At 37.0% G+C, this 10,645-nt stretch overlaps 2 protein-coding genes across 2 annotated transcripts; both read left to right on the top strand.

Annotated features, from left to right (window-relative positions):
- The first annotated feature begins 2,041 nt into the window (after positions 1-2,041).
- On the top strand, positions 2,042-4,047 carry calhm5.1 (calcium homeostasis modulator family member 5, tandem duplicate 1). The gene is made up of 2 exons (XM_055211881.2): positions 2,042-3,461; positions 3,623-4,047. The coding sequence occupies exons 1-2, from the start codon at positions 2,901-2,903 to the stop codon at positions 4,010-4,012; spliced, it is 951 nt and encodes a 316-aa protein (XP_055067856.2). The 5' UTR covers positions 2,042-2,900; the 3' UTR covers positions 4,013-4,047.
- A 1,908-nt stretch (positions 4,048-5,955) lies between these two features.
- Positions 5,956-8,862, top strand: rwdd1 (RWD domain containing 1). Its single transcript, XM_055210446.2, has 7 exons — positions 5,956-6,120; positions 6,711-6,776; positions 6,919-7,049; positions 7,156-7,299; positions 7,468-7,600; positions 8,280-8,342; positions 8,557-8,862. Exons 1-7 carry the CDS (start codon positions 6,048-6,050, stop codon positions 8,667-8,669), a joined length of 723 nt encoding a protein of 240 aa, XP_055066421.1. The 5' UTR covers positions 5,956-6,047; the 3' UTR covers positions 8,670-8,862.
- The last annotated feature ends 1,783 nt before the right edge of the window (positions 8,863-10,645 follow it).

Here is a 10,645-nt window from a genome sequence, read left to right as displayed (position 1 = left end):
CATTACAAGTTCATTGTTGTCGTTTTTATTGCTATTTTTAGAGATGCACCAATATATTCACGAATAATCAATATCAGCTGAGAGTTTGAAGGAAAACACCACAGTTTTTCAATATTTTACCTTGTTCTTACTTCAACTTAGACAAATTAATAGATATCTATCCTTTATCAATGTGTGCACTTAATATTTGTTCAGCGCGTCGTAAATGTGTTAGCATTTAGCCTAGCCCCATTCTTTACTTAGGATCCAAACAGGGATGAATTTAGAAGCCACCAAACACTTCCATGTTTTCCCTATTTAAAGACTGCTACATAAGTAGTCACAGAATATAACGTGGCAATTCTTTAAGCAGATAAAAATGAGAATTATGTTGCATGGTGGAGGAGCACTTAGTTTGCAGCACTTCGACCTCGGGCGCACAGTAACATCATCACTCATGACTACTCCCCCTCTCCCTCAAACTTCTATCAATATTACTGCCCCCTAGGTCGAGTTCTGCAAACTGGGTTCTTTTCCGCCATACAACATAGTTCTAATTTTTTTATCCGCTTAAAAGATAGCAGGGTTTCCCGCAGCACTTTGGAGTTCGGGCAGCCCGCCTAAGCTGGGAAACCCTACCGCATTAACTAGGTCGTCCAAAAAGAAAAATGCTGCAAAAAGGCCATCAAGTGCATCTCGGAGAATAGCGCAAACGTGCTTCACACCGCGAGCGGGCACGCACGCCACACGGCCGAAATGAGAAAGACTTGGTCAGGATCATCACTGTCTGGAGGATAACTGGCCAGTTGATAAAACATGCGGATGCGCTTAACACCGCTAGCATGCACACGCACCACCCGGCCGAAATGAGATAAAGACGTGGTCCGTCATATCTGGAGGATAGCCAGCTAATTATAGTGGGAAATAATTGGTTTTTACAATTTTTGCGCTATCTATCATCGTTCGCCAGACGTTCTACAACATCTGCTTTAGTTTGTGTTTATTAACCCTTTAGTTTCACTTCATCACGCAGCTATTCCCGTTAGAGGTAAAAACATTTAATTCATTCATAATCTAGTTTGTGTTAATTTTCTGTCATAGTTTCTTCAAAATTAAGTTTTTATTTGAGTGTTTTAAATAAAAAAAATTATAATTTTAATCATGGTGCGTACGCCCCACCCCTTTGATTGTCACGCCCCGCCCACATTAACTAACAAATTTTCTGCGGGAAGCCCTGGATAGTATTGGTTCGTCAAAGTTTAGGTAAGAACAAATTCAAGGTAAAATGTTGAAAAAAACTGTGGTGTTTTCCTTTAAAAACATGCCTGATATATCCTGTCAATCAAAAGAAAACAGGAAAATGCAATGAAGTCGAGCTCTGTGTATATGGAAAATGTAAAGAAGCATCATTAGTTTAATGTTCGTCATTATATGAATGAATAACATTCAGAAAATTTAATCTTCAGAATTTAGTTAATGCAAGTTAATATAACCAATAAACTATCATTATCTGCATTGGTATCGCAATATATCAGGATATTTGGGGCGAGGGGTAATATTGGTGCATCTCTATCTATTTTAGCTTTCTTTTAATTCAAGAGTGAGGCGAAGGGGAGGAAGATGTGAGGGATGTTATAAGCCTATATATATATATATATATATATATATATATATATATATATATATATATATATATATATATACTGCATACAGACATTTTTCTGCTAATTGGTTGGATTACGTAACCATTCTCTTAATGAAACTTAAAATTTCTGATTAATCGTATAATTATTTTAAAAATGTGTTTAATTTGTTTAGATGTAAAAAAGTTTTAATTTCAGTATAATTTGTTTAAATTTAAAATATTGTTAATTGTATTTTAACAACTGTACTTTCTTACTGTAAATACTACTGTACAAACAAACAAACAGGTAAAATTTGACATATTTTGGCATTTCATTATTTGGCATTGTAACAGTTTGGTTCTGGTCTCAAATTTCAGTGCAACAGTTTATTCCTTTTATTTAGTAATCATATAAACTTGTAAAAACCACTCTGCTAAAAGCACTTTAACAAAATCAATATACCATTAGGTGGTAACATGAAAGCTTGTCCATATGGGAGATGTAGCAAGTGCAGAACAGAAAGTGTCTACTCATACATACGGTAGCTAGAACTAATAACTTCCCCAAAAAATTATGTGGCAATACACATGACACGCAAGTCCTTAGTCTTGTGAAGATGTTGGGCTAATGCCACCAGCTTCTTAGTTCACATTCCAATATGGCGGGTGTCTCCAGCCCTGCTTCTGGTGAGCTGCGATCCTGCAGACTTCAGGTCCAACCCAACTCCAACACACCTGTCTGTAATTAGCAAGCAACCCTGAACACCTTGATTAGTTGGTTCACCTGTGTTTGATTGGGGTTGCAGCTGGGGTCTGCAGGACGGTAGCTCACGATGAGCAGGGTTGGAGAACCCTGCAATATGGCCATCTTCCAGATTCCAACACTCTGCTAATAAAAAGCACATTGTCACTTTCACAGTGAAGATTTGATAGTTCAGTTTTCTGCCTGTTTAAACCAGAATCCGATTTGGCTATATGATTTGTTTAACTTCTGCTGCACACTGGGTAAATTCATCCATGCACAGCTGTCTGTTTTGAATTCCAACAAAACCAGATGAGCTGGTTTTGTTAACAGCTCTACATAAGGGGGAGGAGAAAAAGAAAAATAGGATGGACGGAGGAGGGGTTGGATAAGCCTCAATGAAAGCCAGAGAAAGAATAGGAGGAGATTAGCTTGGGTGTGGATAACAAAGTGAAAATCAAGTGAGGAACTGGGAGTGCCCTTGTGTGTTCTGATTTGCCTCTTCTTCGATCTGTGCTTTTAAAATCAACAACTTGTTTGGAGTGTTTATCAGACATGTCTGCAGTTCCGACCATGGATTCTTTTAAGACCGTCCTACGGTTCCTGACCAACCAGAAGAGCACTATTGGCTACAGCTTTATGGCCATTTTGACTATAGGCAGTGAAAGAGTTTTTTCCATGGTGTCTTTTCAGTGTCCGTGCAACCCCACACAGAATTTTCCTTATGGAATAACATTTCTTCTTGGTCCAGCCGCTGTTTTGATGGCCATCGGTCTCTTTGTTAGTGCAAGACTTTGGCGGTTATATACTGGGTGCTGTCTCAACCCCTGGAAACTCTGCCCCAGGGGTAACTGTGTGAGTTGCTTGTCAACGCTTATTAAAGTACTTAGTAATGCATGCATTGCCCCTGTTATGTGGCTTTGCGTAGCATTGCTCAATGGAACTTTTTATGAATGTGCTGTCAGTGGCTTGAACAATAATGTGGTGGTGGACCTCTTCTGTAAAAACAAGACATCTGCATGCCGGGAAGAACTAGCACGGGTACCTTGCGGGAAGACTCAGCTCTCCAAGGATGAGAACAACGAACTGCTGCTAATGCTTCGAGCTCAGTCACAGGTGAGCACAACTTTGGGGCTCTTAAAAGTTTTTTGTTTTTTTGTCCACAAAATTGAATTTGTCTTTGAAATTATGTAAAATTCATTCAGTTACCAATATATCATTGTGAGCAGGAATTTACTATTATTATCTCAAGTAAAAGCTTCATCTGTTGTTTTCAGATCCTCGGCTGGTCCCTCATTATCATTGCTGCAGTAGCAACACTTGTTGGGACATGCTATAAGAACTGTCGCTCTCAGGTGAGCTATCTTCAGTTAACCTTTTGGAAAATCTACATGGAGAAGGAGCAGGAAAAGTTTGAAGCGTTTGCGGACGATTACGCCACCAAACTGGCAGAAAGGAATCTCAAGAGCTTCTTTGACAACAAGAAACCTGCACCGTTTCCCTTTCCAAACCATATGGCCTGGGAGGAGATCTCTGCTTCATATATGTTTACCAAAAGTGAACAGTACTATAGCACCCTTCAAAGATATGTTGAGCGAGGAGACAGGGAGTACGACAGTGAGTTGCGACCGGTTCTAGAGTGTAAAGATGATATAGAGATGGCATAGAAACACAATACAATATTGTGTACTTTTGAAGGCACGTATTTGAAGGTTTCCAAATTACTACCTGTGCAAAACAGCATTAATCTAAAAGGTTTTTATAGTTTTGTTTTGTAAATTAAGGAATTGGATTTGCACTGTGAAAGTTTATTCTAGTAGCATTTATCTATCTCAGATCCTTCATGGATACTGAGAGAAATCTGATCCTGCTTTCTGGAAGTTGTTTACAGTGACAACATCTTAATTGCAGTGGTGGGATTAACTGGTTTGAATGTTACAGCCTCAACAAAGTCGAAGAAAAAGGTAAACCTATTCTCAGGGCATTTTTATCTATGGTTTTTTACAATTGCATATTTTCCAAATCTTCCTGTAAATCAGGAAGTGTAAAATCATTTGACCTATTAATCTTCTTAAAACCTTTAAAACTAAACTCTACAATATGGTCACATTGTACTTATGGCCTCCAACACAATGTAGAACATGGAACCACTACTTATTTTCGTTCAATGCTTTTAAATAGAATATGTGACAAACAGGAAACCCACAGTATCAACACCAGACACACGACACATTGTTGAAGAAACTTGGTTTTCTCAGTAATTTACCCTAATAGATCAGCTATGCAGTTAAAGCAAGCTGCTCCTGGCATAGTTTTTAAAATTGCATTAATAATACCAAATAATTATATATATATATTTTAAATTGTGGTTGGTTTTCGCCCTGTTGGTGGTGTACATTTCCTGCAATGTTGTGAAAGGAAATGATCAAACATTTACATGCAGTATACTCAGGTTACAACGTTGCAGCAGATTTCATCAGTATCAGGCTGGTTCATATGTGAGAAAATGCTTCAAAAGTAATATAAGTTACAACAATAACCTAAAAACCAGAAGTGGTACTAACAAAGGTGGACATGAAACAATTACAGCTGTCAAACTGGGAACTGCAATGACAATACAGTCCATCTGCCTCATTTATTTGTATTAGGAAATTAAGATTAAACAAATGTTTATAATCTAGTAATATGTTACATGTTTTAATTCGTTATTTCATATTTTGTACTTACATTTTTGTATGTGTTTTATCTATTATATTTTGTATTAAATTGAATTATTTGGATTTCTATTATGTATGCAATTTTCTATACTGTAATAAATTACATAAAGTGTACCATCACTGCTGCATAACACATATCAGAATAAAAATGTACAATAACATAACCTAACCTAACCTGTTCAGATTGAGAAAAGGCTTTTGCTATGAATATTTGCCTGTACAGACATAACCTGCTGTGACCAATTGTACATTCTAAGCAGTGGCAGATTAATTCATAAATCACACTTGATCTAATAATCCAAGGTGTAACCCCGTTTCTCGGTCCGAAGGCTGCAGCCTCAGGAGGTCGCGTTTCTAGGCTGCATACGTCATAAAGTCTTATTTTAGAATACTAACAATTTTAAAGTTGACTTTATCCTAAATCAATCGTAAATTGTTGTAATATGTTTATGACTTGCAAATGTAAAGCTCAGCTAATTTTAATAAACCAGGCGTAATGTGATGACGTTTGCAACCTGCATATTTTATGCGACCTCCGGAGGCAGCATCCTTCGGATTGAGAAACGGCCAAAATGTGGCTAATTTATTTTGAACATGATACTTTTAAACTAATACACAAAATAAAAGTAATCATCAGTTGTAAACAATTGGAGATAAATAAATAATTGAAAGCATATATTTTTCATTACGAAAGCAGTGACTGGCGGCCAGGCTTTATAATCCATGCCAGATTGATTTTGTCTTCACACAATAAATTTTTGTTTTCTAACCATTTATTTTGTGTACATGTGTACAGAACATATTAACAATATATTTAAATTGCCTAAAGCATAGAAACTGCAATAAGAACACAAGTTAAAGTTATTTCTAATTTGACATGAAAGACAGACATTACAGATGATCCCAGATAATATCGATGCCAACCGGGCCTTAGCACACGTTTCTTCCATGCAACCTCTAATTTATGAACATTTTTTGACATAAAATGACAGATTACGGCGAGGAACAAAGGAATGAACTAGAAGCAATCGAGTCCATTTACCCAGACTCGTTCACAGGTGAGTTTGACTGCAAACTATATCGTTTTATGTCTGTAGATTAGCCATGATTTGTTAGCTGCCTAGCTTTCAAACAAAGTTAGTTGTGCGTTTAAGCGACACAGTTGTAAAAAAAGTAAGCAAAATAAAAAACAATAAACGGATGTAAGAGAGTACGTTCTCTAGTTAACTAAGGTGAGCGAATGGTAAGATAACAGAATTAAGTTTGCATCATGGATCCCAAATGAAAAATGCTGTAGTATACCGTTACATATTTAAAATATTAACTTGTAACTGTTAGTCTTTTGCACTTTGTTTATGTATCAGTAGTTACTAACGTCATAGTATTCTGTATTGGTAAACTGTAGTGTATACGGTAGGATACCTTAATATTTACTGTGGTGCGTCTTATAAACATCTTACTGTACTAACTATACAACAATATTTTTTTCACGTGGTATTCAATGCAAAATATAGATTATTAATTCAGAAATAAGTTGTTGTCATTGGTGACTCAAACATGCTTGCCTCTAGTATGTGGGGAGTAAGAAGTACATACTAATTGATTGATCCTGAGATAATGTTTATTTGCATTTTCTCCATTCATGCAGTGCTTTCCGAAGAGCCCATAAGCTTCACCATCACAGTAACTTCAGATTCAGCAGAAAATGAGGAGAGTAAGTGATATGTCTTGAAATTATTTTATTAATGACCATGTGATGCAGTAGTTTGTATATCATCATATTCAATGTGTAGCTTATAGCCACTACAAAATCCAAACATTCTGTGTCAAGCCAACCTGTTTTCTGTTTGTATTAGCGGTGGAGGTGACCCTTAAGTTTACATATGTGGAGAAATATCCAGATGAGCCCCCTCTTTGGGAGATCAACTCACAGGAGAACCTGGAAGATTCAGACGCGGAAGATGTCCTAGCACTTTTAAAACAACAGGTCTGTATGCGTGACACTTTACCCATCATGACAAACAGCTGACAAATCTCCCTGATGGGAATTTTTTGCTTCATTCAAATTCTTGCTAATGTTGCTTTTTTTGCAGGCTGAGGAAAACTTGGGAATGGTTATGATATTCACATTAGTGACGGCTGTGCAAGAAAAACTAAATGAAATAGTTGACCAGATTAAGAGCAGGAGGGAAGAGGAGAAACTGAGAAACGAAAGGGAGGTTGAAGAAGCTGAGAAGGTTTGTTCATGCCTTCTGAATGTAGTGTAATACTAATAAAATGAAGTAATACTGTGACCAGCCAAACTATATATTTTAAAGAAAGGCTCGATTTTGCATATATTTGTTAGAATGCATTTAAACTGAATTAATGTGTGTGCTCAGATCTGATCATTGTTTTCTTCACAGCGTGCATTCCAAGGAACTGTGGTAACAATTGAGAACTTCTTAACATGGAAAGCAAAGTTTGAGCAAGATATGGCAGAACTAAAGAGCAAAAAGCATAAAGAAGAGGAACAGTCTGGAAAAGTAAAACTCACAGGTGAGTCACTAATCTAAAAATCCAGTCTGAACCAGATTCTCATTAACATTCCTCTCTTGTGTTCCAATCAAAGTCATGTGTTTACATTTGTGATCCATGTCACTGCTTGAAAATACACTGTAAAAATTATCACAAAATATACACTTAACACCCCTCTAACAAAAAAATTTTTTTTTAAATGTGTTTCTAGCAGACAATGATTCACCAGTATAGGAGTAGAAACCTGTAATTATACAAATCTATCTCTTCTTCTTTATGTAATCTCCTTTAAACCGCAACAGTCACACAAAACATACTGTTGGGAGTCCCCTAACAATGTAAAATCACATTGATCACACCCCAACCACAGACTCCGCCTTAAGAACGTGTAGTTCAATCTTCTGCCAGAGGCACATGTTTGGATGTAGTCCAAAACACATGTGTAAGCGCTCTACCCCCTACAATGCATACGGGGAGGCGAACGGAAGCTTTCATTGCATTTAAAGAAATACACAAAAAACCCACAAATGGCCATGTTCAACATCATATAAGGAAATGTCTGTGATGTATTTTGAGCTAAGACATTCTCGGGATACCAGAGACTATTTTTATATGGCTGAAAACACCTAGGTTATTGTCCCTTCAAACTTGTAATGCGAAGTAAACGGGTTAATGCATATTTACTTGACGTCTTTTACAGGAAAACAGCTCTTTGAGACAGACCATAATCTTGACACATCAGATATCCAGTTTCTGGAGGATGGTAAGTCTGAAATATATTTTTTTTTGCATTGACGAGTAGCAAACTGAGGGTAAATTATCAGTAATCATGGGTAATAAATAGGTTTTGCATTATCTTGTACACTTTTAATAATCACCAGAAAAACAGAACTTGTCAAGTCTTTGAACTCTGAGCCTATTCAGATATATAGACTCAACCTTAGTTAAACCTTCATAAAAAAAATCTTTCCCTGTAGGTGGAAACAGTGTGGAAGTGGATGAGTCATTATTTCAAGACATGGATGATTTGGACTTGGACGAGGATGACCCCGATTTCAACCCGCTGGATCTGGAGAGTGATGAAGACTGAGGTGTGTTCACTCCCAACCTGACATGAAGGTCAACATCCTCCATAACAGCCTTGTGGAGCAGGACTTAAACTTAACCATTCTGGACACAAACTTTTCAATCACTACCCCCCATGAAGACACATTGTATGATAACTGTTAACTATAATCACAATTTATACAATTATTGCCATTAAAATTAGTTGATCCATTGAATTGTTCCCCTGTTCTGTTGAATGGCTTTGTTTATGCATGAAACATCAGAAAGGTTGGTATTCAGGAACATGACCTGGCACAAATCTGCATTTGCTGTTGTTGTGGCACCAGAATCTAGTTTCTCTATCACTTATAATATATACACACATAAGCCATTACATTATGACCACCCCTATCCTAGAGCAATGAATGGACCTAGCAAACAAATGATGGCATGGGTACAGTTCATAGAACAGTAGGGGAGAGCAGGGCACAACTTAACGCTTTTTGACTTTGGCTCTATCATTCAAAAAATATTTAAGTTAGATGAATCATTTTTTACACAATCAACACACAGCATCTCTGTTACAAATAAACACTTCAAGTTTGTTGGTGGGACCTACCGTTATCATACAATTACACAAACGTGACAACTTAGCCCATACGTGGGGTTCTAACAAACAGAAGGTTTGTTGTAACACCGGGTAGAATTTTTTTTTTAAACAAGTAATTCTATAAACTTCTGTCTATATACTAAAGGTGGATATTGTATATGCCTATAATAGATAGATATCCACATTCATCCATTCATGATCCTTCATCTAACCCTTCTTGTATTATGCATCAATAAATGGATTATGTTTTGAAGGGACCACACAATTAAGACAAAATTATTCCCCCTGATATTGTATTAAGTGTTATCATTTTGATGAATAGTATTTAACATTGTTTTCATTTCATTATCATTGTAACCCTAAAAATGTTTTCAATCCCAGCTTTCAGTTACTAGAAGGTGCTGCTGACATGTTTCAAAATGGTGTTATGTTTTAGGTAACAAGACAGTGATATATGGTTAGATTTGGTGACTTAAACACCCAACTCAGAAATTGAAAAAAAAAACCCATAAGATAAAGACCATCAAAATGCCATCAAAATACAGGGTTCCCAAATCCTGAACTTCAAATTCAAGGACTTTCCAGGTCCAATACCCTCAAATTTAAAGACTAAATGTGGGGACACATTTCAAGTGAGAGCAAGGTTACATTGTGTTACCTTTAAAGATACATTGTTACAGTTCCCTTTCGAGGGAACTTGCGCTGCGTCACTGCGGTGACACTTTGGGGACGCCTCCAGGGGTAAGTGCGTCTGAATGTGTACATCAAATTCAACCAATGGTGAGGCTTAATGACAAAGACAGGGTGACGCGGGAGCCAGGAAGTATATCGCTATCTGAAATATTGCCAAAGATGGCGTTACAGGGATGCAGGAAGTATGGCAAGGTAGACGCAGCGTCTCGTTCCCTTCTCAGGGAACAAACACGTAACCCAAGACGTTTTCATTTGTCAAACACAATTATGCAAAAAAGCATTTTGGTATGAATAAACATTTGCATACAGAAGATATAAGCATTTAAAGCAAACAGTTTGGCACATTTTTTTTCCAGAAAACCTCTCGCATAAGATAGATTCAAGCACTTTCAATGGCCTGTTTCTATGTATGTATATTTTCAAAAACTTCCCAGGGCCTTGAATTTTTCCCCCAGATTCACAAACTTTCAAGGAATTCAAGGACCTGTGGGAACCCTGTATGCAAAGTAGCTGTGTTACAATTAACGCTGCATTAGTTTGTGCCCCGCTCACCCCTAAATATACCACCCATATATACCATCTAAGGACCAACTGTCATTAGTTTGGTGTTAGAATTGATCAGATTTAACTAGAGGAAAGGTTTGCCATAGTTTTGTATAAAATTCGTTTTCATTATGAAATACACTTGTGTCTGGAGTGAACCTTTATTGTACATT

This window comes from Misgurnus anguillicaudatus, chromosome 10 (genome assembly GCF_027580225.2).
Source record: "Misgurnus anguillicaudatus chromosome 10, ASM2758022v2, whole genome shotgun sequence".
Taxonomy (NCBI): domain Eukaryota; kingdom Metazoa; phylum Chordata; class Actinopteri; order Cypriniformes; family Cobitidae; genus Misgurnus; species Misgurnus anguillicaudatus.
This window is presented reverse-complemented; position numbering and strand designations above follow the sequence as displayed.

Excerpts from the sequence above, each read along its gene's own strand:
- rwdd1 (XM_055210446.2), top strand. The coding sequence starts at position 6,048 with ATGACAGATTACGGCGAGGAACAAAGGAATGAACTAGAAGCAATCGAG. Across the intron at positions 7,050-7,155 it reads TAGCACTTTTAAAACAACAG|GCTGAGGAAAACTTGGGAAT; the intron begins GTCTGTATGCGT and ends CTTTTTTTGCAG. Across the intron at positions 7,601-8,279 it reads TGGAAAAGTAAAACTCACAG|GAAAACAGCTCTTTGAGACA; the intron begins GTGAGTCACTAA and ends CGTCTTTTACAG.
- calhm5.1 (XM_055211881.2), top strand. The coding sequence starts at position 2,901 with ATGTCTGCAGTTCCGACCATGGATTCTTTTAAGACCGTCCTACGGTTC. Across the intron at positions 3,462-3,622 it reads TGCTTCGAGCTCAGTCACAG|ATCCTCGGCTGGTCCCTCAT; the intron begins GTGAGCACAACT and ends TGTTGTTTTCAG.